At 41.5% G+C, this 27873-nt stretch overlaps 1 protein-coding gene across 2 annotated transcripts in view; it reads left to right on the top strand.

Moving 5' to 3' along the window:
* ipo11 (importin 11) overlaps window positions 1–27258 on the top strand; it is a 109927-nt gene extending 82669 nt beyond the window's left edge. The window contains exons 29-30 of one of the 2 annotated variants that reach the window (XM_031856641.1): window positions 499–583; window positions 24377–27258. In XM_031856641.1, coding sequence (XP_031712501.1) covers window positions 499–583; window positions 24377–24541 — 250 coding nt within the window. In that variant the 3' untranslated portion in view covers window positions 24542–27258. Of the gene's footprint in view, window positions 1–498; window positions 2695–24376 lie in introns of those variants that run through there. The other variant, XM_031856640.1, reaches the window with a different exon arrangement.
* The last annotated feature ends 615 nt before the right edge of the window (window positions 27259–27873 follow it).

The raw sequence follows: 27873 nt of genomic DNA, 5'->3' as shown, positions 1-27873 counted from the left end.
AATATTGAGCCACTTTAAAGGTGTGTTCACTCCAGAATAGACAGACTGGATGGGAGTATCTGAGCTGTATAAACGTGCTGGATTATTAGTGTGGATTTCATTAGTCAGAGTTTAGGTAGAATTTAGTTAATATTTCTGATCACGACTTTTTTAAAATGCCACATGTCAAAGTCACCAAATGTGACATTCGAGAGCCCCACTACCTTACCTTCACTCGCACAAAGGATCAAGTAAACAAAAAAAAAGGCGGCAGAAGAAATAAGACTTTGGACTGAGCACAAAGGTTTCGCTTGTAATTCTCTCTGCATGCTGATGAACCAATATGAATAGCAGGTCGGGCTGTGTACTCGAGTGCCAGAGGGTTCAGCCTTTTCTCCTGTGTGTGTGTGTGTGTGTGTGCGTGTGTGTGCGCGCGCACGCTGCCTGTCCTGAAATTGTCTCCTACTGTTGAGGTCTGTACGTGGTTATTAATATTGAGTCGGATATTATTGTTCGCAGCTGCATGCTGATGAGCCATTTTGAGGAGCCGAAGCTGAGTGATGACGAGGAGCCACCGACTGAGCAGGACAAGAGGAAGAAACTGGTCAGTGAAATACACACACAAACACAATTGTACACACACAATAAAGATCTAATTTCGCAATCGCAAAACCTTTTTGTTCTGTGGTCCAATTCTCGTTTGATATTTCACACAAATAGATTCGATAATGTTATGTTATTGAGCCTAATGTCCCTGTCCTCTGCTAGTTCTCACCTTTTGTGGCATCTTTTGTACTACACTGGCACTCATAATCCAGAATAAAATCACTCAACCAAAATAAACCAGAAAATATTAATTTCTCCAGTAAGCACAGAGGAAGGCTGTCTCTCCACACACACTCGTTAGTCAACCACCTCTCAGCTTCAATAGCTGCTCCATCTTTTCATGCAGTGTGCCACATAATCACATTTAAGTACAGCCCCTGGATGCACGCATGTGTCATAGCAGCTCGCAGTATGCTTGGAGTCACTTGAGGAAAGCACGGACGCCTTTGAGTACCTATAAATGGCCCCTAGGTGGGGGGTGTATACCAATTAAACGGCACAATGACGCATACATGCATGAGCATGCAATCTGTATGGGGTGGCATTCCTCTGCTGATCCGCGTCACACGGTGGAAGCTCCGAAATTGTAACACTACTTCACAATGTGAAAAATATTGTTTTTTGTGCGTGCGTGCGTTTTCTCCAGATGAGTGCGCAAGCAAAATTTATATACAAATTATATTTTATTGGTGTTTGAATGAAGAAATACAGCTGTTTATTCTCTAGTGGGACTTTGAGTGACTTTTTCCTCTGTCTGTGTGTATGTGTGTGTGTGAGGGTGTGTGTGTGTGTATGTGTGAATTTCGCAGTGCACTTATCACCTCAGCACAGATCCTGACTTTCTGCTTCAGGGAATAGAGGAGAGAAGACTTAAAGTCGCGCCTCTCCCAGCTTCTTAGCGCGTGTGGGTGTGTGTGCTCGGCAACGTGCATGAACGCTTGTGTGTGTGGCGGGTGTGTGCCCACGTGAGGCAGTTTGATTTCTAGTTGCAGTTTGAGGAGAAAGTTAATGAGGAATATGACCCGTGGCGGATTTTTTTGAGCGTTTCACTCGTTTGGCTTCCTCATAGTTTCTTCCCTCTCAGGTGTGTGCATGTCTCTGTAGAAGCATTTAGGGGGATAAAGATGTGTGTATGCGCACGTATGAAACAGCTTGTGAGAGAGGGAATATCGTCTGTTTTTATCACTTTCTCATAGTAAATAGTAAAGTCAATGCATCAATGCCTCACGTTGGGGAATTTGTTGAGACAACAATGCACACGTCGGAGAGGAATCAATCGTACTTTTTGTGCTAATATTCAATGCAGTCACATCCACGTCGCTTAATTACATTCCAAGTGTACTTGCACTTTTGTTGAGCCAGCTTTCATCAGAAGGTCCACCATTTGCAGGGTTAGGTGTCGGGGTCTGCTCCTGCATTGCCAGTCAGGCAGCAGGTGAAGGCAGGGAAGCCGGGCTATGAAAACTGGCACTTGGGACGTGAAATGTCACCCCTCTGGGAATGAAGCAGCTTGAGTGAGTGTGGAGGTGAAGCAATACCAAATAGATACAGTCTGGCTCACCTTCATGCACATCACTAGTCCTGGATATAGACTTGACTCACTCTTCCTTCTTCTCCAGGCAGGTGTGTGGATGGCCAAGATTCCCAGACTGAGCCCTACTAAGTTTCCCTTTATGTGCATTGCATGTGAATGATAAGGTTACACTGTGGACTCCTCACTTACTTGCTGTCTGTAATTCTATGGCTACACCGATATGCTGCGTTCCTGTCATTCCACTTATTGTAATTGAAAGTTTCAGACTTTTAAATAATGTTCGTGTCGTATTTACGGCTGGGAAACAGATGTTTCTGAAAGACGAGATGTGTCCAACGCTTCCTAATACAGAAGTGCCTGATACAAATATGGGCGTCTCACATCAGTGGATATCGGGTTATATTGTTAATCCTGAAACAACCAATTCTGTACTCATACAATTGTCTTGATGACCTGAACGTTTACATGGGGATCTTTCGCATCTCTACCATCCGTCCCATATGACGTGAACCAGCGTCGGAAATACACGAGGGCAAAGGGCAAAACTGCCCCTAAGAAATATAATTTTGCCCCCGATATCACTAGGAGAGGGGCAAAAAATGCCCCCATAATTTCCTCTAATAATAATGATAATTTAATGAAATTGTCAAAAACATCGTAGCCTATATGACCCGGTCCAGTTGCCACAGAATGGTTTTGATTTTCGCCTTGACTCGTGTTGCTTGTGCGTGAAGAATCGAATGGAGCGCTTCTTAATCAGACCTGTGACTGCGAGACTGCGGTCAACTCAGCAGACACTTAAATGTTAGTGCACCTATATGCTGAAAGTCACGGTAAACGCATTCAAACGGCACAGATCGGGAGTTAGCGGAAAAGATTAACGTGAGACAACATCCGGTTTCTTCAGACAAACATCCGGTTTTCAGAATAAGATGCCAATAAAGTATACATATTGCATAATGGAAACTAGATTAAATGAATTATATTCACATTAAGTATAAAACATGCTACCTGCATCTCGTGAGTTAAAGGGAAAATACACCTAAATTGTGCATAAAGTGTCTTTATTCTTTGATTTGAGGGTTGCTGGAAATGAATAATACCTGACTGACAGTCAATTAAGATATTTTACAAAGCAAAAACTCTGAACTGAATTTGTACCTTCAAATGGCACATTTTTTAAATATTTGAGGTGCTACAAAAATATTTTTCTCAATTCCACACAATGACTAATGCATATGTAATCAAGGCATCGTTGACTTAATAATTGTTAATAGTTGTTTAAAAAATGTAATAATAACAAATAACCACAAAGAAATAAGAATACAATTGAATATGATTGTCTGATTTATGTTTGTTTTTTGTTAAAAAATCTAAGAAAACACTTTGAATCTGTAGACTACTGCCTAATAGTCTTATTATTGCCATTTGATGACAATTGCTCACATACTGTAAGCCTAAATAAGTATATTTATTATTTTGAACAAAGGTTAAATGTTGTTTCACAAGTTTCAAAAAGTGCCCCCAATTCTTTGGAAATGCCCCTGGATTTCAGTCAGTGGGGGCAAAAATTGCCCCCTAAAAAATATGTAAATTTTCTACCCTGACGTGAATGCAGCAATACAGTGGCTGTGCAATATATATATCGGCTGATATTAGCTTGTTGCAGATGTGTCTCTCCGTCAGTGTGTGTATCACCCGATAGCACTAGCAGAATGACAAAATGACGCTGAGATAGCTCAGTGCATATCTAGATTCTTCAAAGACCGAATCTAAGGGATCATAAATGTTTGCTGTATGTAGAAGTAGACATTTAAATTTTGAATCTCTAAATATTTATACAGGCTGTATTGGTATCTAATGCTGAGCTTCACAGTTCATTCTCAACATTAAAAACTGACATGAAAGAAAAGCTGGACCTTTAAGGTGAAATGATGTTAAATATTCTATTCCGCTGAAGCGCTGCATGTCTTCTGTGTGGTATACCAGGGTTCAACGTTTTTATCTTTCTGTTTTTTTCACTTGCCCCATCAGAAATACTTGCCCAAAGTAAATTTTACTTTTATTTAATGACGGTTGTCAACTAACAAAGACTCAAGTTAATTATCAAGTTTGATCTTCATTTAAGTAAATTAATCTGGAGTTTCACATCCTCTTAACGTCATACAACTGAACTCCTCTTTCAACGATTATTGAAATGCTCGCTTGAGCTTCAGATCATGAATTTGTCTTCAGCCGGGGACATTTTCTCGCGAGTGAGTGATATGAGAAGGAAGCGAGATGACTCAGTCTGTGACTACTTCCATCATCAGCTCCGTTAAAAAAAAAAAACAACGCGTTTCGTTTTTTTTACCACTTGGGCAAGTAAGTTGCCTCTATTTACTAGCCTGAATTGGTATTCTACTTGCGCCTGGCATTCCTGACTGTTGAGCCCTGTAGAAAACTGGTTAGTGGCAGAGACGGATAAAATATAAATAAACTCTCAAGCTCAGTACGCACATGTCCATATATATTACCTCGTCCATCCTTACTGCCTTCCTTTAATTTTCTGCTGCATCCCCTCCCTCCTTTTTTCCCCTCATCTGTCCTCATCTGACACTTTCTCCTCGTGTAGCCTCCTCTTGTCGAGCACTTTCATCACAGTCTCTCTGCCTGCAGGTGATATTTGTATGATTGTGCTGGTTTGTCTTGTTGAATTAGATTTTGCTGCTTCCTTGCGGGCACCTGCAATCTTACATAAAAGATGAATAAAGTGAAGACGGGGAAAACGGAGAAAGGGAGCAAATTGCACTCTGCTGCAAACTTGACAGGGTGTCTTTGCTGTAATATTAATGCATTATTAATGATTTTTTTTTTGGAATCGGACCTTGAGATGGGGTCAGATAGTGGTTGCACATTATGTGCAATCAGCGCCCTCAATCCATGCTTTGTGAAGTCACCCATAAATTAGACAGAGCCCAGTTGAGCTTTGCCAGTCATTAGAAGTACAATTATTGGTTGTAGGATTAATTCTATTAGCATTCGTACATGACACACCCTGGAAGCTCCTCATGCCATAAAGTGCTTCATTGTCCAAAGTGAAATGTCCCCGGATAATTGGAATTCAAGTGAAACCTCTGAATCAAATAAAAGGTTTATCAAAGTTAGACATTATGTAGAGGGCAAAGTGTCTGTTTGGTTCACTGCCCAGAAGTGACGAGGTCTTAACTGCTGGGGGGGTGCTTGCTTTAAAGACAAATGAGTTCATGTGTTGTCAGTGTGGTCCTCGAGCACTTGTCAGACAGTCTGGTGTGTGTTAGCGTTCATTTGTCAGTAAGTAACGCAATCGACCGTGTCTATGAAAATCATGACTCATGAATTTTCTTTGACCGTGACGACACAATGTTGTTTACACTATACAGTATATTATATATATATATATATATATACATATATATATACATATATATATATATATAAAGTATTATAAAGACGTGGAGCTGAAGTGTTTGGATAATATCTACACTATTTGAATAGCTTTAGTTATAGTTTCCTTTTAATAGTTTAAGTTGGCGTTCGTTAGTACGTCTTTATTATTTAGTCACTCTGAATAACATGTTGTTTTTTCTATTCGTCAACTCTATAGATTGTGTGTTAAGCTGCTCTGGGCAGAGTATGAAACGATTTGTTCTCGGAGATCATCCGAGCTATTTTGACTCTTTTCCCCAAATTCGTAAAAATAACAAGAATTTGACTCTAGGAACTGGATTCTTGGAAAAGCTCAGACTCAAAGTCCTCTCATGCATTATGTACTTTTTTTTTTTTTTTTTTTTTTAAACAAAGAGAAATTGTACATCTGTGTGTTAAATGAAGAGACTTCTATTGTCAGATGTGAAGACCTGGTCTTTCACGGCACATTTATCAAAATCACACACACACCCCGAGTTTGATATTTGATAAAACATCAAACGTCAACCTTTAAATACGTGGGTTTGATTTATCTTCAGATGTCCTGGATAGCTCAGCAATCCTCTCGACTCATCATTCCACTCACGGGCTGTCCTCATTGGGTGGCGCTCTACGATTCATAGTCTCTGTGTTCAGGAGAGGCAGCCCTCACCACCGCTGCCGTCTTCTGATTTGTCCCTGAATTTGACTTGCCATGTTTTTCTGGGCATGAAGTGTGAGTTTGTTTTGTGTCTTGGAAGCTGTTGACTGTTCCACTCTATCTTGTCAGGCATTCATAAGGGCCCCTCACTTTGATCTGAGTGTTCCAGGCAACTGGACTCGGCTAACGGATGCTGTGTTTTGGCCTCGGTACACAAAGCATCATTTGATTCTTGTGCTTCATCTGTAAGGCCAGCGCCATCAAACAAGAAGAGGGATAGGCGACATCAAAGACTTTGTCCACTGGGTGCTAATGACATGGGCTCCGTCTGTTGTGCTGCAGCTTCCCCGCTCCCCCCTCCACACACACACACACACACAGAGCTATTCTTTCATTATTACACACTAATATAGACGAACAACATGCATACAGCTTTTTGTGCGGTGAGAAGGTGCCAGTGACTGATTAGACTCAAACATGAAAATGGAAGACCAAAGTGCCCTATTTTACGCACCATTGTGCAGGTAGCACTGAGGTATAATGAGGGGGTGGGTTGCTACACCTGATGGAGTCAATAGTGATAGAGGCCAGAGGTGGAATCATGTGGTGAATCCTGGCGAAATACAACATACAGCTTCGTTATCATGGGTTACACAACTTGCATGTAAGCTCGAAGGCAAGTCTGAACTGATTGAATGGGGAGATGTGAAGCGAGCAGTCATGAATAATATGTAGTGGTATCTACTGCAGCAAGGCACATAGTTACATAGATTATTCTATATATCCTGTGTGCATGTGCCGCACGAAACATGTGGGGTGGTCATTTCTAAATGACATGAGGTCCCCAGATAATATTAGTCCTGTGTGAGCAAGGCTTAGGCTACATCTGTATCAATAGAGACTCTATCACAATTAGGACAAGGGTTGTTTATGAGAGTAAAGGGCCTTTCTCAAGGGCAGCAGTTGTACAGGAAGGCCTATTTTAATGCAAACACCTGCACAGAGTTATCCATTCAGCTTAAAAATTCTTAATTGGTTAAGGATGACCCCTAACCCCCACGACAGGAATGACAAAAGACTAGACATGGAGTTCTTTCCCCAGAAAATTTCACTCACATCTTGGCATTAAACTTGGCATGAAACTTCATCACTTCTTAAGGTTTATCTATATTTCAGCCTCCCAGGTGCAGACCAATTACCACATAGCCTCATTTTAAAAGCCTGATTTGCTGTATTCTGTGTATTGTTTAATGTAGTTTCGATTTCTTTTGAACAGAATGCTTGGTTTAGTCATTTATAGCATGTGCTCAGGATGTGTAACTGATGAGTTTTTTGTTCCAGACAATTAGGCTAATGAGTTAGTTTTCAGAAGTGCGTCTTTCTGCCATTGGTATTGGTAACGGTGGATACATATGATGGTAAAGAATAAACATTAGGCTCACAGTCAGAAGAGTTCTTTTCAGATTTAAAGAGGATTATATTTTACATATGGTGATTCTGAGAGCAGCAGAAGTCCAGAGTTGCAGGAATCAGTGTGCATTTGTTTGTGCCGTCCCAGTCAAGTCGTCGTCGTACCACATTTTATAATGTCTTATAAACCGTCCATGTGTTGTCTTAATGATATACTGAAAGAAAGCCAGAGATAGCTTTTGTTCGGTCTGAATAGTGCCGTTTTAGGAAGGTTAATGTTGTCAACAAGAACGTTAAGGTAGGTAGTCATCATGGTACAAGAATACTTGGTTTTTGTTGTTCCACAGAGTCAGAAGATGATAGTGTGTCAAAATCAAGCGTAAGATAGCAAATATCCAACTTTTGGGTTTATTTTACCTTTCTGTCAAATACTTCAACATATTTTACTTTATTTTAGTACAAAAATAAGACAGAAGTTCAAACGAGGTTTTGTTTAGAATCTGAATGACCAAGTATGGTAATACCCCCCCCCCCCCCCGTCTGTAATCCAAATGGGGCTTAAGTAAAAAGACCTCCTCCAGTAAAACCTTTGCTGATGGAATGGCTTTTTAAATGGGCATCCCATTAAACGTACGTGCTTTGAAATTTGAGAAGCGAAAGATAAAGAATTGTATCTATTACACTGCTACCCCATGGCTGTTATTGCTCAGAGTGAATGGAAAACATTTTCCAGCACTTATTAATTAGTCATGAAATTGTTCCCTCATTTTCATTATTTTGTGTAGATTAGCAATGAGTCTGATTAAGTTCCCCTAAACGACAATTCCATTAAATGTGAATGCTTTGATGTTTAACAAAGGAAATGATAGAAACTGATATCTCTTATTATTAGCCGGTGGCTGTCGTTGCTCGGAGTGAACCTGAAAAATGCTTTTTGAAGCTTTGATAAAGTGCCGATTTATCACAAAATTGTTTTTGTCATTTACCAGTTTGTCATTATTTCATTTTAATGAACAATCAACCTGACCCTGGGGTCCTCTAGAGGTGTATATTGATAGGAAATGAGTTTCAGTGTGTTATCAATTCACTCCGGGCCACACAAAGCTTTAGTAATGAAGGCTTGCCATTCCTGCTTTATTATTGCTCCAGTCTCGAGCAGACCATCAGTGTCAGCATAATTTGGTTTTGTTGAATAACAGACCTCTCTGACAGTGTTATTCTGCACCACGAGATATAGAGATTTTCCTTTGTGTTGCCTGCGACATACAGAGCTATCAAAATTAGTTTCCATCTCTGTCGCTCCTGAGCTTTACAGCCATTTGTCCATGAGAGCACTGGGAGTTGTGGGTTCTTACAGTGTGGCAGGACTGCAAATATGGTGTAGTTTACATTTCTTTTTTTATTTTCTTTTTTGAATGAACCAAAAATGAAGAAGAGCAGGTAAAGCATGCTAGTTTATTACCTTTGAAGGGCCTCAAGCCTCTCAGTTAGAAGGTTGTGAGGTGGGCATTGTGTGGCGTCAGTAGAGATTCAGTTCCCCTCCAGAGTGATGAGAATAATATACAATATAAAGTGCAGTGTTGTATTTTCCATCTGTCTCGCAGACGTGACCGTTTCTTTTCTCTTCATGGTAACATGGACCTTTTTCACAGCAGACATTTTGACTGGTCGTAGCAGGAAAAGAACTGGTGTAATTAATAAGATTAACAATGGCCCCGTTATGTTAACTGTCCCAGTGAGCTATTCCATTAAGACAAGCACGCACAATACACAGGAGTGTGTGCTTGTGTGTGTGTGTGCATATCTGTGTCTGTACACAGCTAATCTCTTATTCTGCTGCAACCATCAGCCGTGTAATTTGTTGGCTCATTGTTTGCTCAAGGACCTCTTGTGACTCAAACTTTTTCAGAACATATTTTCATCGACTGGTGCTGACTCCTCACGCCCCTTCACCGGCCGGTAGGTGTCACAAATGATCAACAATGGCCTTATTTCAAACTCGTCTTTGGATTCTTCAATCAAACATTACAGCAGTGAACAGCGTCCCGGGAGTGATAATGTGTTCACTATCACTTAGCAACTTGACAAATGACAAACTCAACCGAGCTCCGACTACAGCGGCGCGAAGGGTGTCTTCTCGTATCGGCAGGAAGACCGGTAGTTAGCTGCTAGTAACCGCTAGACAGAATCGCTGAATCTTTCCGTTGATTTAAAAAATACGACAAATTCAATCGAGCACTGACTGCAAGGAATTGTGGTTTGTATTTGTTCAATCAAACATACAGCAGTGGTCGTTGCAGACTATCCCGGCACAGATCTTCACTCTACTGAGTGCACTTTTCTAATTATTGTTATTAAATATACTCTATATGCTTCTCCGTCTCTGTCAATATGTCTGCCATGAAAATCAGAGTGGTACTAAACCAACATTAGTGTTGCCGTAAGTGATTGAGCTGTTCCATGCAGGCCTCTGAACAAGACTGCAACCTGCTGTTGAAGATATTAGAATGCAAAACATTCACTTCAGGGAGAGCTCGACTCATTCTACCCACTTACAGCTCTGTGTTAAAGTTGTAGCTGTTCAAATGAGATAATGATGCAAAGTGTGCTTAGTGTTTTCACCTGTCAACTCGTTGGATTTATCGGGAGTTAATTATTGTGATTCAAGTGATGAGAAAAATTCATCTTTGGTCTGACAATTCATCATTGTTAAATTGATCTTAATGCATCTGAATTACCAGTGGGAAGCGTATTCATTCTGAATGGAACTCGCTACAGCGGAGACCAACCACTGGTTTTGACTTTTTGCTGAGTGAGCTAAAGAAAATCGGTCTGCTTCACGCTGCTTCCCATTTTGTTAGACACTCCGTCCTATTCACTCAAATTCAGGGCTTGTCCGGCGAGTAATAAAATGATTTAGCGATTGATCTTTGCTCAGGACGGATTGCACAGTAAATGATGCTGTCTAATAGTTCAAAACCACCGAGCACAAGCTCAAACTTGTCACGATAGTAAATAATGAAAATAAGTTTGACCGACTGATGCAGTCGACATTTTTTACATTCAGAAGTCAAAGCAACACTCTCACACTTGTCTTTTTTTATTGTTGGTTCTTCAGAATCTCATGCATAAAATCTGTCACATTTATTACATTTCTCTCCTCAGTCTGTGTCATGACTTGAGATTTGTCCATTTGTGAGCCGGCCTTTGGGACCGGCACACATGAAGTGTTTGTACACCAGCTTTGTGGAATCCTCAGTACGATGCGTCTCTGGCCTGAAATGGAAAACATATGCTTGAGGTGTTCAGATCTTACCATATATATTAATATATCCTGTAGCTTTAAGCTATATCATTCATATATCAGTGAGAAATACAATAAGATTATCCAGAAGATATCTCAGCGTCTTGTCAAAGGAAGCATATTGGTCCGATAGCGCCACTTTAATACTAATCTTAATTATTCATCTGCAATAACCAATCTGTCCCTCTGTTTAAACAGTAACATGAAGAACTGATGGTAACATCATCTGTTAATCATATGCGTGTATATGTTTATTTTTGTCATGATATAAATTGAAAACATCTTTTCAAAATGCAGATATTGATTCAAATGAGAGAGAGAGTAAGACCCTCTGGTGTCACTGTAAGGAAAACACATTGCAACCAAAGTTTCCTCCCCACAGTACCCTTTCTTTTCATATCTTTTACGTATCCTTTAGATCTAACAAAAAACATGCTGAATGCATTTCCTTCCTCTTAACACCTGAAGCTAATTTTTTATTTTAAATCCTTTACTGTTTGAATCCACATTTGGTAGCTAGCAGTCATCTTCTCCCCTGAATTTGTTGGCACTTTGCAACTTTCCTTCGCTTGTTACCGCGACATCGTGTGGAACTGGCTGCGGGGGTGTGATTCCTGTCATGCATCTGCATGCGCGTACGTGAGAGTCCTCGTGTGCAGGCATGATTTCATTCAAAATTCATGACATGGATTTGTTCTTCTTGCCTCACACAGTCACGAGCACCCGACGCCCTGAGACATCATCATCTTGACATCATAAACTGGAAAGCGAGAATGTGTGTTTGCATCAGTGCCTGGCCTGTGCAGACAAAGTTAAGAGGTGTGATGCAATGCAGAAAGCCTACGCATACAACTTAGGAGAGAGATACCAAACTTATTGTCTTATAGGCCAAAACAAATCCATATCACCCAATGAGTGGTTGACATGCTTTTCAGGAGGGTCACGAGCCTTAAGGACAATTTAGAGAACTTTTCAAGTGAGATCTGTATTTGTGATCAGCAATTCACTGATGATAACTGTAAGAGCTTGATTAGATTTTCAGTATTTGTAAAAGGCACTAAATGTTAAGTAATGGAAACAACGAGGCTACCTTTTCATTACGCTTCAGTTGGTTGCACTTTGTAGGCGCTACATGTCACAACATTCTTATTTCGATAGTAATTAATCAAATGAAAGGCATTGCATAATTAAGTACTCAAAATACAGTCAAACATTTCATCAAGTTGATTTATGTCCTCTGAAAGCCCTGCAAATGGGCTAAACCCCAGTGGTGATGTCAAAGGAAAAAGCTTTATAAAGTTTAAAACTCCAAGCCCAACACGACCCCATGGTTGAAAAAAAGAAAGTTAGATGATGAGGAGGAGCTTCTGAGCCTAGATTTGATACGGTTGTTGTTTTCTGGAAAACCCAGCTCCAACTCCTGCGCTGTCCACAGCGCCTCTGCAGCTCTTTGTGAGCTCCTACAACCATCTCTGCAACTCTGCGCAAGCTTTATAGGACTTTCATTGGGAAGAGTTTATAGGAAAATGTGTTTCTTCAATATAAACAAGAAAGAATAAGAAGCAAAAATAACAGGGGACTTTCAAATCGACTTTCAAAATTGACTAAGAATTCTGTCCGATCACTATCTGATCAGGCAGGTTGCATCTAATTGCCAAGCGTGGACACACCTGAATTCCGATCTGGTGCTTCCGATCACGAAAGTCGCATTGAAAAGACGAGCGTTACTGCAGCCCAGTTATAACATTTTAAACATTTCAACACTGCAAAAATTGCTTAGTGCATCCTTCCACTCCTGAGTTTTACAAAAGCATAAACTGGTCTTTCAGTGCCTGCCAGATGGAGCAGCAGATTTCAGACAGGATGTTGCATTTCACCGTTTGACCCCGCTTGTCGCTCAAAGCACCAGTCCTCCAAGTCACAGCCAATCCATCAGCCGAGTCCACCAGAGCACCGTGAAGGTTCTCACTGATGAGACTAAAACTGTCAGAATTATTTATAGGCCTTTATTTATTACAAACAATAAGGACCATCCAACATGTCCTTATTATAGCACATCCTCAAACTTATGTTGACATGCACTTAATCCACATACACTACAGGAGTGTCTCAGCGTCCTATCTTAAACACACCGAAGCCTTCAGGATTATGACGGCGACTCTTGAGTTTCCGTCTCCTCAGACCACAGAGCCCGCTTCCACTTTGCCCGCAGGACTTTGGCAAACCTCACAGCTTCTTCAGAGTTGCTGTGGACCTCTTAGTGGCCTCCCTCGAGTCGCTCCGTCCTTCTCCACACCGATGCTCACTTATTGAGGGTGGCCCACTCTAGGCAGATTTACAGCTCTTCCATGTTGTCCCCATTTCTTTTTACTGTGCGCATGTGTGTGTGCGTATGCACAAATGTAGGAGTGCTAAATCCTAAATGCGTGTATGCACATGCATACATGCATGTGCAGACTCCTACACTTCGAGGTATGTGTTTAGTAGTATACACCCGTATGACTGACTGCTATAGGGCTCCTACACTTACGCCTTCTAGTACAATACTAATTAGGCTATTACAATTTGTGCCACCTCATTTAGTGAGGAAATTACTGCCATCAAGTTCTAATCCTCCCTCTAAATCAAGAGACCATGAGCAAATGAAACCTCAGAAAAGGAACGGTTGATATAGGTGTGTGTTCTTTCTGTGTTCTGAGGGTAATCTCTCACTCCCTTTCTTTTCCGGCCCTAGTTTCTCCATGACTGTTGCTCTGACCTCTCTTGTCCTAAACTTTTTAAATTCCGCTTGTGTCTTTCTTGATGGCTATTTAATGGTGCTGTCTATTTTCTGTACGGTTGATCAATCTTTGTCCCTGGATATAATAACGCTGACGAATGTCCATGACCTTATCTCTCAGCTCACTGTTCTGTCTCTCTCGGTTTGGTTTGCCTTCTGTTTTGGCAGTGCAGCTAAGGACCCGCTTGTTCCACTGAAAGTCTTTGAGTCCACACCAGCATTTTCCCAGAGAGGGTTTGAAAAGTTTGCCATCAACACTAAACTACCACAACAAAGGAAACATGGTTGAATCTGTACTTCTTGCCTCGCATTACTGTTGCCGTCTTGTAAAGAGCATGGTTGTAACTTTGGGTGTTTTGACAAACATGGGTGGTTATTCTGCTTGGTCTTACCAAGCTAAAGCTGTGTTCTGTTGCCTCCAACTGTTCTGTGTTTCAGACAGTATAATCAATCACAAATTATAGGCGTTGTCGACATGTCATTCTGTCTTTTAAGGGGTGTTATTTTCTGTCTCACAAGTGCACAGTTATAAAAATTCAGATTTGGATACGATTTTGTTCTTGCAAATCACTACTATGTGTTCTTGTGCTGTCATCTGACAGCGGAAACACTGAAAATCTGTATTGTGGATACATTTCGTGTAATTTTTGTATAATTCTGCACTGTCCAAAACACTGGAGTCCACATTACAATGCAGGACCAGCATATTTGATGTATTTACTGCTTACAAAGAGGCGTTGTGGGAAAACGCCGTTTCATTTTGGTCGGGAGGACACAACTAAACTTTTAACACGAGCTGAACATCTGTTTTTTGCCGACCCCAAGTGGTTTAACTGCTCACCTTGCTGCAGTGATGTAGAAGTGTACTCCAGAGTGTTCTAGTACATTGTGACATTCCTGTAGATTATGGTCACAGGTGCAGCAGAGCACACTTCTGCAGTAAAACACTGCTTATTATCCTGGACATAACTTACTGGGATGAAACAAGTTCCTCCACCACCACCACCACTTCCTATTCTATTGAGATCCTATAGGTAGATCTGTTACTCAGTGTGTTGGTAGCGGCACAGGATGGGGGATGCACCAGCAGCCTCCATTGACAAGCATAGCATTTCCCATTTTCTGATTTCAAATTTGACAGACCTCTGTGCTTGTTGCTGTGTGATTCTGGTGAGATCTATGCAGGGTCAGTTGTCGTCTCCTGTTTGGAGGAACACCCCTCACATTTATACCTCTTCTTCGTGTCCAGACTTATTCATAGGCCTTTATTTAGTGTGTCTCAGTGTCCTACGTTAAACACACCGGAGCCTATTATGACAGCAACTTATCAGACCACAGAGCCCTCTTCCACTTCAAACATTTAAACCTCTTCCTCGTGTCCAGACGCGCTAAGCCATTGATTGGGTCTAGACACAGTTATTAGAGGTCCTGACTCTATTGATCAGAAAGGGTAATTGCATCAACACGTTACAGTTAAAAACACACATATGTTGCCGTCTCTGTCCACCTATTGTTTTTATGCCTCCGCGCTGGCGACAGCTGGGGCCAGAGGCATACGTCTGTCCGTCCACTGCATTCTTATGAACGAGGTTTCTCAAGAACGCCTGGAGGGGACTATTTCAAATTTAGTACAAACTTCCACCAAGAATGAACTGATCTGATTTTGGTGTCACAAAACACATTTTTGGTCATAACTTAATAATTCATATGTTTAATTCATATGCTAATAACTGACAATTTATCACAGATGTCTAATGGGACAAAATTACTTTTTTTAACACGTCAATGTGAATTGCCGCAAGGCTGTATTTCCAGTTTTTTTTTATTTAAAAAATATAATGAAACACACGTTCTTGTTAGTCTGAATTACCCACAGAGATTTGGTTATACACACACACGCACACAATTGAATTAGCCAAAAATGAGTCTGCGTAGCCAAATTAGTTTAAATAGCAATCATTTAAATGATCGTGGACTACGAAACGTTAATCGCAGTTATAATTGGGACAATCTAGAAGCCCTGTAACGCAGTCATGACGTTACAGGTGCTTATTGCAATTAAAGAAACTAGATTAATTATAAAGGGGAACTCCACCAATTTCACAGATTAAGATCAGTTCATGTGGAGTGGTATCGCACAGCCGGTGGAAACTGTTGACAAAACCTCTCCAGACTCGTAGATGACATTTTACAAGTCTGAAGAAAAAACCCCGGTGATGTCGCCACGTGACCATAGGTAGGCCTCGGAGACTGAAAGAGTTAATAATGTCAGACGACTGTCATATAGTGTATATTGAAAGTATAAGGACTCATACCGTTTACATTAAGAGGTAAGCACTCACACTGGGCTGTGTATACCAGCTTATACTATTTCTTTGATATACAGTCCCTGACAAAAGTCTTGTCGCTTGGGTACAAGTTGACCTTAAGTGCCCCTCAAATATATTTGTAATCAATTTTTTTTTTTTACAAGAAATGGCTAATTTCAATCCCAACAGCTTTTGAAATAATGTTTTGGTGCCAAATGAAACTGCTGAAAAGCATTCTAACGTTCACAGCTTGGTAAAGCCCACTGAGTCAGTTTTTGCAAAGACAAAAGTCTTGTCGCCTTGTCATATGATGCACCCAATCCTAGATTACAGCCTCACCTGTGATCAATAATTGATCAATCAATTAGTGGGTGTGTATAAAAAGAACCCCAGCACACCAGACCTTCACATCAACTGCAACTTGACCTCTGACAACATGCCTAAGATTCACCCTGAGACGAAAGCGTTGATTATCAAGAGACTGAAGACCAGATCCACTGCTGAGGTGGCTGACACCTTCAATGTGTCTCAGCGTCAAGTACAAAGAATAAGAAAAAGATTTGAAGAGACTGGAGATGTTTTGGACAAGCCCAGGTCCGGCAGACCCCGCAAGACAACTGCTCGGGAGGACCGTTTGTTGGCTCGAAAATCCAAGGCCAGCCCCTTTTCCACTGCAGCAGAGCTCCACCAGGCCTGGTCACCTCAAGTCCCCGTGTCAACCAGGACAGTTTGTAGAATTCTGTCTCAAAATGGTCTCCATGGTCGAATCAGTGCCCAGAAACCAGCACTAAACAAAAGGCAATTAAAAAAACGTGTGGCATTTGCCAAGGCCCACAGCCTGCTAAAATGATGGACGCTGGAAAAGTGGCAGAAGGTGGATTTCTCAGAAGAATCTTCGGTTGAATTACATCACAGCCGCCGCAAATATTGCAGGAGACCTACTGGAGCCCACATGGATCCGAGATTCACCCAGAAAACAGTTAAGTTTGGTGGCGGAAAAATCATGGTCTGGGGTTACATCCAGTATGGGGGTGTGAGAGAGATTTGCAGGGTGGAAGGCAATATCAATAGCCTAAAATATCAAGAAGTATTAGCTACCTCTTACATTCCCAACCATAAAAGGGGTCAAATTTTGCAGCAGGATGGTGCTCCATCGAATACTTCCATCTCTACATCAAAGTTCCTCAAGGCGAAGAAGATCAAGGTGCTCCAGGACTGGCCAGCCCAGTCACCAGACATGAACATCATTGAGCATGTCTGGGGTAGAATGAAAGAGGAAGCATGGAAGATGAAACCAAAGAATCTTGATGAACTCTGGGAGGCATGTAAGACTGCTTTCTTTGCTATTCCTGATGACTTCATCAATAAATTGTATGAATCATTGTCGAACCGCATGGATGCAGTCCTTCAAGCTCATGGAAGTCATACAAGATATTAAATATGGATCTCACAGCACCACTACTTAATTCACTGATGTTATGCAACATATTTTTGTATTTGAAGTAAATTATTTGTTCAATTTTCACATTACTCTCTGTAGGCGACAAAACATTTGTCTTGCCAAAATCTGACCTTTCTGTGTTCATTAAATGATCAATCTTTCTTCAGTGAAGCAAATTTATTTTAGTATATTAAACATAATTTGGGAGGGTTTTAGCTTTCATATGAGCCATTTCTAAAACCAATGGATTAATTAAAAGTCAGGTTATAAGCTGTTGTTTCTACAAAATGGATAAGTGACAAGACTTTTGTCAGGGACTGTATATCTGCATATATATATGCGTCCTTAAAGCAGGGCAGTGTATATGGGGACATCAGAAGATAGCGGGTATCTGTTGGAGTAGGAGAAGCTTGATGTAATTGGATTAGTGTCAGACTCAGATATTCAGCAGGCCCATTCCCACGAGGCCAGTGCATCTCTGCCAACACATGCACACATATAGAGACTTTCACTCCCATGCATAATATCCCATTAGCCACACTCTCGCATATGCTTCCATAAAAACTGGCATACACGCATACAAACAATCCTATGATGTTTATAATCACAGGCTGTCATGCCTGTTAGGTTCTGTTTAAGTTGTGATGGCTTTAGAGAGAACCTGAAGGGTGAGGTTGGAAATATTCCTTTCTATTGTTAAGAAATCCACATGAATAGAGAGAAACCAACAATGTGCCCGTCTCTCTCTGGCACTCTCTCCCAAACTCATTCATTGGTTCCAAAGATGCATATCTTCAATAACTGTTCACGAGCATGCACTTTAAAAAAAAAAAAAAAAAAAAAAAAAAGGCTAAATAATTTCCTAAAACAGCTCTGCACTGTAGGTTTTAGACTATTTTCACCAGAATGTAGTGCTCTCATGGCTATTTACGGGGAATCCACTCAAAATGAATGCAGTGCCTGTACTGTATGGTTCTGAAGGAACTGCTCGTCCAGGACACCAAAAGAGGTCTGGTGCCCAGACGAACAAGCTACATCAGGCTTTGGATACACACACTACTTTATTAGGATCAATTGATTGTTGGGTTTTGTTGAAAAGAATAAAAAATTGTACGTCACCGGACTTATCCTTTTAAACTCTGAATCTGTGATTTATGTTTTGTTGTATCTATCTCCAGAAGGTACACTTGTCCCCTTCTCTGATGAAGCCACAGGTGTAATCAATGACATTCGAGGCACTGCTCAATTTAGGTGTTTGTGATCTTTGAATAAATACAAGCTCCAAAAAAAATAAATGTCTGTCACCATCTGGACAATGTCAATACAGATGGGACGAGTTTAATCTGTTTAATTGAGATTTTACTTGAAGTAAAAGTGGCCACAGTTGTGGGGGCACATCATCATCATCATCATCATCATCATTATAATCATGCTCATGCTCATAATTACAGGGTTATTTTTTTCTCCTTGGCCGATCTCGCCCACTTCCCTATTTTGTGCTCTCTGTTTTATTTTCCCCTCTCTGCTCACTTGGCAGCTACTAAACCCCGTCCTCTCTCCTCACATCTCATCGGTCTCTCTCTTCGTTTCACACGGCGTATCATTCATCTTCCACTCTCTCCACGGCACGAGGACCAGTGGTTCTTTATCAGCGAGCCGCAGCAGGGGGCATGTCCTATCCTTTCCTCTCATCATCACTCCAAATCTTTTCTTCCTCAAGCCTCCACCGGTCTCATCTGTCCCCCTGCATCTTTGCCTCGACAGGAATATTTGGTCTGTGCGCCGTCAGGTTGGCTGTGCTCTTAATCTTCATGCAGATTGCTTTTGTCCTTCAATTCATCACTCTCTTTTTTTCCTCTTGTTTTCACTCAGCTTAGTATGTTGGTTATTGCACCTCTACCTTCCCCCCCCCCCCCCCCCCCCACATGGTATGCTCCACATGAGAGTTCATTCATACCCAGTTCCCCATGGAAAGAGTCTGTCCCAGTGTCTGTTCTGTGTCTAGAAACATAGAGAAATGGCCGTGCAGCGTGCAGACATTATGGCAACCATGTGTGACAGCAGCAAGTATGCTGCATAGAGCATGTCGACATTCAATTAGGCTGTTGATCAATTGATGTGTCTTTTAAAACAGCGAGGCCACCTTTTAAAAGATATAAATAGACATTTCTGACAATGCCATTCTTTGAAACATCATTGCTCCCATTTGATTGGTGTTTTGTGTGTGTATTTTTTTTACAAATACATTTTACAAATAAAAATGTACAAAACTTTTGTTGCACAGTTATGTGTCAATCTGGCCTTGAATCAAAGCTTTGGATGGACATCCAGACTGTCTCCACCTTCTTCTCCAAAGGTTCCGACAGTCACAAAGGTGCACATACACACCGACTGATTAAGTACACAGAAAACCCGCTGCGCTTCTCGGCGTGTGCTGAAATACCACAAGAAGCAGTGTTGTAGGACCAGAGATTAGTCTTGAAGGTCTTGCTCTCGTCTTTTTTTGAATCGACGGCATTTTTACTCGTCTCAAGACACACAACTGCCGGGATGTTTGAGTTGCCTTTGCATTTGTTAACATTATTTCTGTGGTTGCTCAATAGAAAACAAACAAATATCTCCACTCTTACACTTCACCTCGGCAACACAGTTTTATTATTTTTCCAAGACATTTCTCATGGTACACTTGTACGTACACACACGTATATATGGCAAAGAAAGAGGTGAATGAAGAGGAGTATTCTTTTGTTTGCTGTGGGAATGTAGATGTTTCACATCTCTTCGAGAAGTTCCCGTGGTTTACATGTTTACATTAAGTGCGTCATGCAGTTGGGATTTCAGCACTGGTCTGGTGATGGTCTTGACCCGGTCTTGACTCGGCTCCACTCTTATGAATGCGACCTTGAAGGAATTCCTTTAAATTCGGCACAAATGTCCACTTGGAAAACTGATAAGTCACCGTTACCTCACAAAGCATGTTTTTATTTTTATTTTTTTCCATAATTCAATTAGACATATCCTAATTATGACAATTCCACACAAATGTCTAATAGGATAAAACGATGAAGTGATGCAGTTTTAGACAGACATGGATGCGACAGGACTGGTTGGCAGAGGCAAACAACGTGAGGCAGTATTTATGGTATTCATATTTCAATAACGGAACAACCGATCAGTCTTCTCACCCAAATGGGATAAAAAAAAAAATATGCTTTTTTCCCGTTTTCAAGCAGCACTTAGTTTTGTCGTCTTACATAACCGCGGAGACAGTTGTCTGGAACAATATGAAGCGTTGTGTCATTTTTGACCACTTGGGAGCTTCTTACAAGTCTAGTCACCGCCGCCGAGGGCCCGTAGATGATGTGTCATAAATTAGCTGATGAAATTAAAATCTGCCCGCGGCGTAATCCTCTGAACCCCACGCTGTCGGCTTCCCCTTGCCACAACACAGTTCTGAGTTCACACTTCAGTACATCAGACAGCCCCACAAGCTCGTTACATCACGCTGAAGTGAGCGTACGTGTTCACACACAAACATGCTCGTGTACTGTATTTGTGTGCTTGCAGTTCGACATCGGGCACCACGGGACGTGAGATAAAGGCTGGGGAAAGTGCAGGTTGTTGCATCATTAACTCCAGTTAGCAATTGGCTGCCTGACTTAGTTTCCTTTAATGTCCTCTGCTACAAGTGCGCTTTCCCACTGAATAGAGCAGCCCACTGTGCTGAGAAAACGAGAGCAGTGGAAATAAAAGAGGTTTGAGAGGTTGGCAGGTTTAAAACAATGAGCCCACTTGTGTTAATTCTCTTAACTTTAATCCCAGTTTTCCTGATGCAACAGTAAAATACTTAGCTGATTTTTAATGCGACTGTGTTTGCCTTTGCGTCGGCCCGTCATTCAGCGAGCTCGGAGCAATAAACATATCTGGGTTGTTGGCACACTTGTGGGAGATGTTTCAAATCCCCTGCCCTGGCCCATTCTGAACATCGCTGGTGTTTTTACAGTAAAGGGACTCTTTACTTTGTTTGCTTTGGAAAAGGGCAGCAATGGCACAGGGATTGCATTAGAGAGGAGGGCGTTCACACGCCCCGTCATTTCATCTGTCTCTCTCCATCGTTCTCTGCCGCCTCTCATGTTGCCCTCTCCTCCTCCTCGTCCTGAACAATGGGGTGCAGCTGCCCGCTCTCACAGCGTCCCACGTCATCTCGTTTCCGTCAGTAGCTCGTCTTCGTGGTGTTCTCTGCCACAACGTCATCGTGCCAGTTCCTGGTAACCTCTGCTCTCACTCGACAATGCTCCTTTCTCTCGTTGCGTTCGTGTTCCCTCGTCGACACTTTCTTCACTTTCCTGTCTCAACTTTCCTTTCTGCTCAGCAATCACATCCTCACCTCCACACGCCTCCTTTGTTCTTTGTCCTTTGTTCGCTTCTCTCTTGTCTTCTCATCTCTGCCTCTGTTTTTCCCGGGGATGACACTAGATCATGCTTATTGTTCTTATTGGTAGCTTCCACTCTTCAGATTAGTTTGCGTCTGTGCTCTGCGCAGCACAGCAGGTGTCCTTAGAAAATTGCTCTTTATCTCGGGGCTCTGTTGTCGGCTATCTAAAACATTCTTCCTTTTAAGCTTATGTCAACTCACAGCATCCTGTTTACACTCTGCTGTCTCTCTCTATTTGACCATCTCTTCATCTGTTGCATATTCATCTTGCATCATTATTTATTCATAATTATCCCTTTTCAATTTACACAATCTTCAAACACACCTGGAAGTGCTCATCCACACACATTGTTTTACCGTCTGTTTTAATATTTTACACACACAGCTGTTTGACCATTTAACATGAATTTACATCTGATATTTATTAGGATTTATGGGATTAATGTCAGATTAGATATTTAAGAGGATTATAGTGATAAATAAATACTTACAAAACCTTTTTATTTGGCTCACTCACATCAGTAGTTGGTGCTATGGTTCCACACAAACACACACAAACTGACAAGATAATAGAAGATACAGGCGCGCACACACACATCCAGCAAGTCCTTGTGCTGAATGTTATCATGCAGGTTAGATGACAGCTTTTCCATTAAACTCTCTCCAAGAGCCACTCTTCACTAGTTTGATTGCACTGTAATGACAAAGAACTAATTAGCATGACAAGTATTCCCTCCAGTGGTTGGCTAGACACCAGGAGTTGTCATTACAACATTCGTGAGTAAGAGTGCACAAGCTTGCCCAAATCTCAAGTGTGTGGACGCTAGATTACAAAGATTAAGTCACTTAGGGTGTTTGCTCTCAGACGGCTGGAGGAGGAGGGTCAAGCAGCGTCACATAATAGCAATAATTAATCCCGCTGGGAAATCAAAGCGAGAGAGCCAGAATCAAACTTCAGGCATGCAGGTGCACAAATACACACACGCATATATGACACAAATATCATGACGCGGAATACAGAAAGTACCGTTTACATTATTCAAAAATAAGATCATATAATTGACATTTTAATTGATATATATATATTATTGCACACCAAAGGTTTTGATCGTGTAATGGTGTTCATGGTTCGCTCCTCTAATTTATTTGCGGGCATTAAAACTTTCCCGTGGTGTTGTTTTCTTCTGCCCGTGCTTCAGTCCACAAAAACATTAATGACGGTGCGCTTTTCCACAGCGATGTCGGCTCTAGTGAGCCATCCAACTTCCCCTTGCTTTTTTTTTTTTTACTCTATTGTCTGGGATTATTTTCCCAGTGCTCTCGTCCATGTAAGATGAATGGCAGCAGCTGCATCTACTGAATCATTTTCTCCAGCGCGAGGTTTGTGGTTGATGCATCTGTCCAAGTAGGAAATGGTAACGTGTCTGAGTTGCTATTTCCTTCCCTTTTTGTCAAAAGTAACTCTAGAACAGTGTGAGGGCATTACTAGTGAATGCAGGTACTCTACGTCGTATTGCCAGTCCGAGCAGAAATGGATGGAATTAAGAATGATTTGTTGTTTTATCTTTTAAGCAGTCTAAATTATATTAATGCTATTATGTTTCTTATAAAAAAAAACTTTAAGTTAATTGTTGCTCAAATCAAGCACCCCTTTATGAACGAGGCTTTGTTTCTTTAAATAAATCAGATTTATATTGTGCATTGCCACAACCTCTGCATTATTGGAATGCAGTGTGAAGTTGTGCTCCAGACTCTATACTTTACTTCTTAACACCTTGTACATATCCTGCAGATAACACCAGCACATCACCCAGAGATGGTGTAAATGTGAGATCTTACTGGGACCAACAGTTGGTGCCAGAACAAAAAAAAACCTCCACTTGACAGCAGACCAGAGTTTGCAAAAAAAAACAAAACCTGAGTGACAGCCTGAGGCAAAGAGTCAGCCCCAGATTGAATAGAGAATAACTCTACAGCTGCCATGCAAAGTGCTAGGTTTGAGAGAAGCTGTGCATAGTGTGCAGACTGTGAGGCATGGTAGGGAGAGCACACATAAGCTTTTATCACCCACAAAAATCAAACCTGCACCGCCGACAGAACAGTCATGTAAAAAGCCCACGCTGACCCCGCCAAAAACCAACTTGAGCAAGCTTGAGCAAATCTGCAACAAAAGCATGAGAGAGGAAAAGAGATCCCCCAAATCCAGATCTGCTACAACAGCGCAGGCGCATCCAACCTTTAATTGCTGCGGAAATCTTCAACCTCCATGTATTTACTCAGGAGAGGAGGAGGAGGAGACTGTCAAAGACAATGTGCAGCATTTTTCTTTCAGGACACGATGTTGCTTGAAACGTGTCTTTATTTCGACTCTCGACAAAACGTCTTAATTTATTTGATTTGGAATTCAACCACCAAAAAATGTGACTTGACTGCACTTTGTCCGTCAGCATCCTAATTGTAACTTCTCCATTTTTTTCTTTGTCCCACTACAGTTGGCCCTGGAGGACCCGGTGCACAGCGTGTCCCTCCAGCAGTTTGTGTACGAGAAGCTGAAGGCGCAGCAGGCCATGATGGGGGACCAGGGCTTCGGGGCCCTGATGGAGACCGTGGACACGGAGCTTGTCAGGCAGCTCCAGGAGTTCCTCAAAGGCCTCTGAATCACATCTATATTCCTTCTCTATTTTACACAAACATCTTTGCCCAATGCTACCCCCCCCCCCCCTTATTTTTCAAAATGTACCAGAAAGGCTAACAATCTGCCCGGCGTGTGGACTCCTGATCCAACCCTTCCCGACCTCTACCCAGGCTTTGCCTTATCTAAATTCAGAGCCAGCCTTCTCCAACGTCCTCGGCTAACACCCTGCGTCCCTTTCTCTATTCTCTGGGTTCCTTCACATCCTTGTTTTTTAATCAAGGCGGGGTCTCTGTGGGTACTTAAACATGTCAAAGTACCTTCGCCCACACTAAAACATGACCACACCAGAGCTTCCACTCAGTTGTTCTATAGTTTCCTGTCTTTCTGTGCTTCGGAACGGGTAGAATATACACGGTGGCTGGTACAAAGGTTTGGAGGTTTGAGGCGTAGCTGGGAAACAATCCCCTGCAGGTTGCCAGAGCAGGATCCTCGGACTATTTTCTACGGAGAAACGTACAGACTGGAGCAGAAATGTGGATGAACCGAAACCTAAACAACCTAAAGCAGTGTTTACAGAATCTATTCTTAAAAAGAGAGAGAAAAAAGAAATGTAATTTTGTATGTATGTAAAGTATGGAAGATATTCTGCATGATGATATTTTACCTTTTAGTTTGTTTTTACTTTGTGTTCATTTCTCTTTCATTTAAAGAAGATCATTTGGTCATAGCCAGAGGTCAAGCTGAAGTAACTACTGAGAGAACTTTTTCTTTCTTTCTGAGGGAATTTAGTTTTGACTGTAAAATGGGTGATTCTTTTTTAAAATGGTTGATTTGTGAGAGTGCTGAACCACATTTATATGTGTATATATACATACTGCTGCTAACTGATGGTGTGTCAGAGCACTTTAATAACCAAAATCTGTTTCACCGTGTTTTCATGCTTCTCTCAGTGGCACATCTTCTCACACGACTGTACTTCAACACAGCGCTAGAAAGCCTCGGAGCTGCGCGGCACCATTGTTCAAATTAGAGCCTGATCTTGAACTGTTGCCATATTTCATGTCATTGTATAAAATACTGACCCAACTGCAAACGTGACATGCCATTAGGATGTATCTTTAAAGACGTCATTTGAAACGATCTCATGAATCGTGACCTCAGTGACTGTCAAAGAAGTCCTATCGTGAGCCACTGTGACTTAATGAGTCAACATTTTTGTCCTTCTGATTTGACCAATCGTTGACATTTTAGTGGTAGAGAGGAGGCTTGGCTAAATTTGATTTGACATAAGAACCAGTTTTTTTCCCAGTAGGTTGTAGTGGCAGGTGTACCTGTTTCACGCAAAATCTGAAATTGGGTTTAAAAAGTAATATATCTATTGTTAGAATTTAAAACTCCTTAAAGAGAATAAAAAGTTTGGGTCACCCGGCCGTTATAGTTTATTCTTGTGGGATTCATGGATTCATATAGTTGTATTGGCTCTCATCAGGCTGGTCGGCCTCCCTGAGGGAGATGATCCTGACGCTCCTTTGACACTGATAGAGTCGAGTAGCAGTCAGAATTACGGCCTTACGCTTTCAGCCTGACCTTAATCCTTGTAACTCAAAGAGCTTTCTTACTATTATGTTCATTTCTTGACTAGTTCAACCGTAGATGATTTCTGTGCTCGGTTTTTCTTTTCATTTTTGTTAAAGACGGCAATTATGAAGTTGAGAGATGTTTCTGAGCCATCAAGTTGGTTATGCTTTGATGAGAAATGACACTTGTTGCTTTTTCCAAAGCATTTAATAAAATGCAGTAATCAGCCAACATATTATACTGTGTATTACTTATTTAATGATGCATGCAACTAAAAAAAACAACCCTAATCCTTAAAAGTGTTTCAAAGAGTATATTCTCCGCTGTACTCTTCTTTGGGAGTGTTTATTTCGAGCAAATGTAATGGCGCTACCACAATAACTGACTTGAAGAGAGACTATTCCCCTCATTACCGCACCATGGAGAACGAAACTTTGACAGGAGGAGCGCCTCTGAAAGAGCAATATCATGGCACACACACAGATATACTGACGGGTGTGCATGCAGTACACTCGAGTGGGAGTGACCTCAGGAAAAAGGGAAAAAAAGTTGCTTCGATAATACGGAGTAGCTAGGAAAATGCCTGTGCACACAAAGGAAGGGAAATATATTGATTTAAGAATGGAGAGGTCTGGAGTCTGCTGCCGTGCAACACCAGCATCGCCAACATGCACACAATGACTATTAACACTGGCAGGTGTAATGTACAGCCGGCACTGATGGGAGTGGTGTTACTTGTGCACATATTTGGTCAAAAACCAAAGTAACATTCTGACTTCCTGCCAGATGAAAAGTTAACAATTACAGCTCCTCCTCTGGGGAACATAAACGTGCACACCAAACAAGTAAAAAAGTGTCAAACTAGTGGTGGCCCTCGAGGAAAAGGTGAGTAATCAGGATTTGTGTGGAGCATGAATGTCGGTGCAAAATTACATTGGCAATCCATTCAATACATTCATTCAATAGTTGAGATATTTCAGTCTGGAGAAAAGTTATGGAACAGACAACCACCATCGTCATCCCTAAAGCCACGGCGCTAGTGTACGTAGACACTGATCCTAACTGAAAATATTACTTTGTGAAAGTTTTTACATTTGTTTTACGCTACTTTCAACACTCGATCCACTTCGAGCATCGTGCTGCTTTCCTATTGTGGACCATCACAGTTTATTTCCTTCAAAGATATATTGCCCACTTGTTCAGGGACTTTCTCTTACTAATAACACAAGCAACTATTGGGTATTACACAGTCGAGATTAATGTATTGTTCAACAAAAAACCGATGACCCTTTATTTTTACCTCTGACAGAATAAAAGCAGAATATTGCTTTCTCCGTGCATTGTATTGCTCCTAGGGAATTATCTAAATGCTGCAGCAATCAGCAACTAATGCAGTAATGAACAAGTGGGAGACTTTTTAAAATAGAAATAGTTGCATAGTAGGCCTATGTAGCTTTTGTAGCGGCAGTGCTGCTCGGTTCCTGCTGACTCCACAAAGCAAATACATCTGCTTATCCGCAGACTGACGACCCAAAGTTTGGCTACAGGCCGCTGAAGGACAAGGAAACAGGCGGCAGTGGACAGCATCGACCCATTAGTCTTAAGTGCTCGAGAATAAATGTAGTTCAGGCAGCTGGTCACTTGAGTGTTTTATAGAGTGCAGAGAAACGATTAAGGATTCTTCACCTCCCGTCCTGCCTTTTCTTCCTCCCCAACACTATTAGTCCAAGGGACTCGGCCACTCGTCTGTCACCCTCACTCCTATTGCTCGTCCGA

This window comes from Anarrhichthys ocellatus, unplaced genomic scaffold (genome assembly GCF_004355925.1).
Source record: "Anarrhichthys ocellatus isolate YVR2014 unplaced genomic scaffold, GSC_Weel_1.0 scaffold17, whole genome shotgun sequence".
NCBI lineage: Eukaryota > Metazoa > Chordata > Actinopteri > Perciformes > Anarhichadidae > Anarrhichthys > Anarrhichthys ocellatus.
The sequence above is the reverse complement of the archived record's forward strand: the minus strand, read 5'-3'. Positions and strand labels throughout refer to the sequence as shown.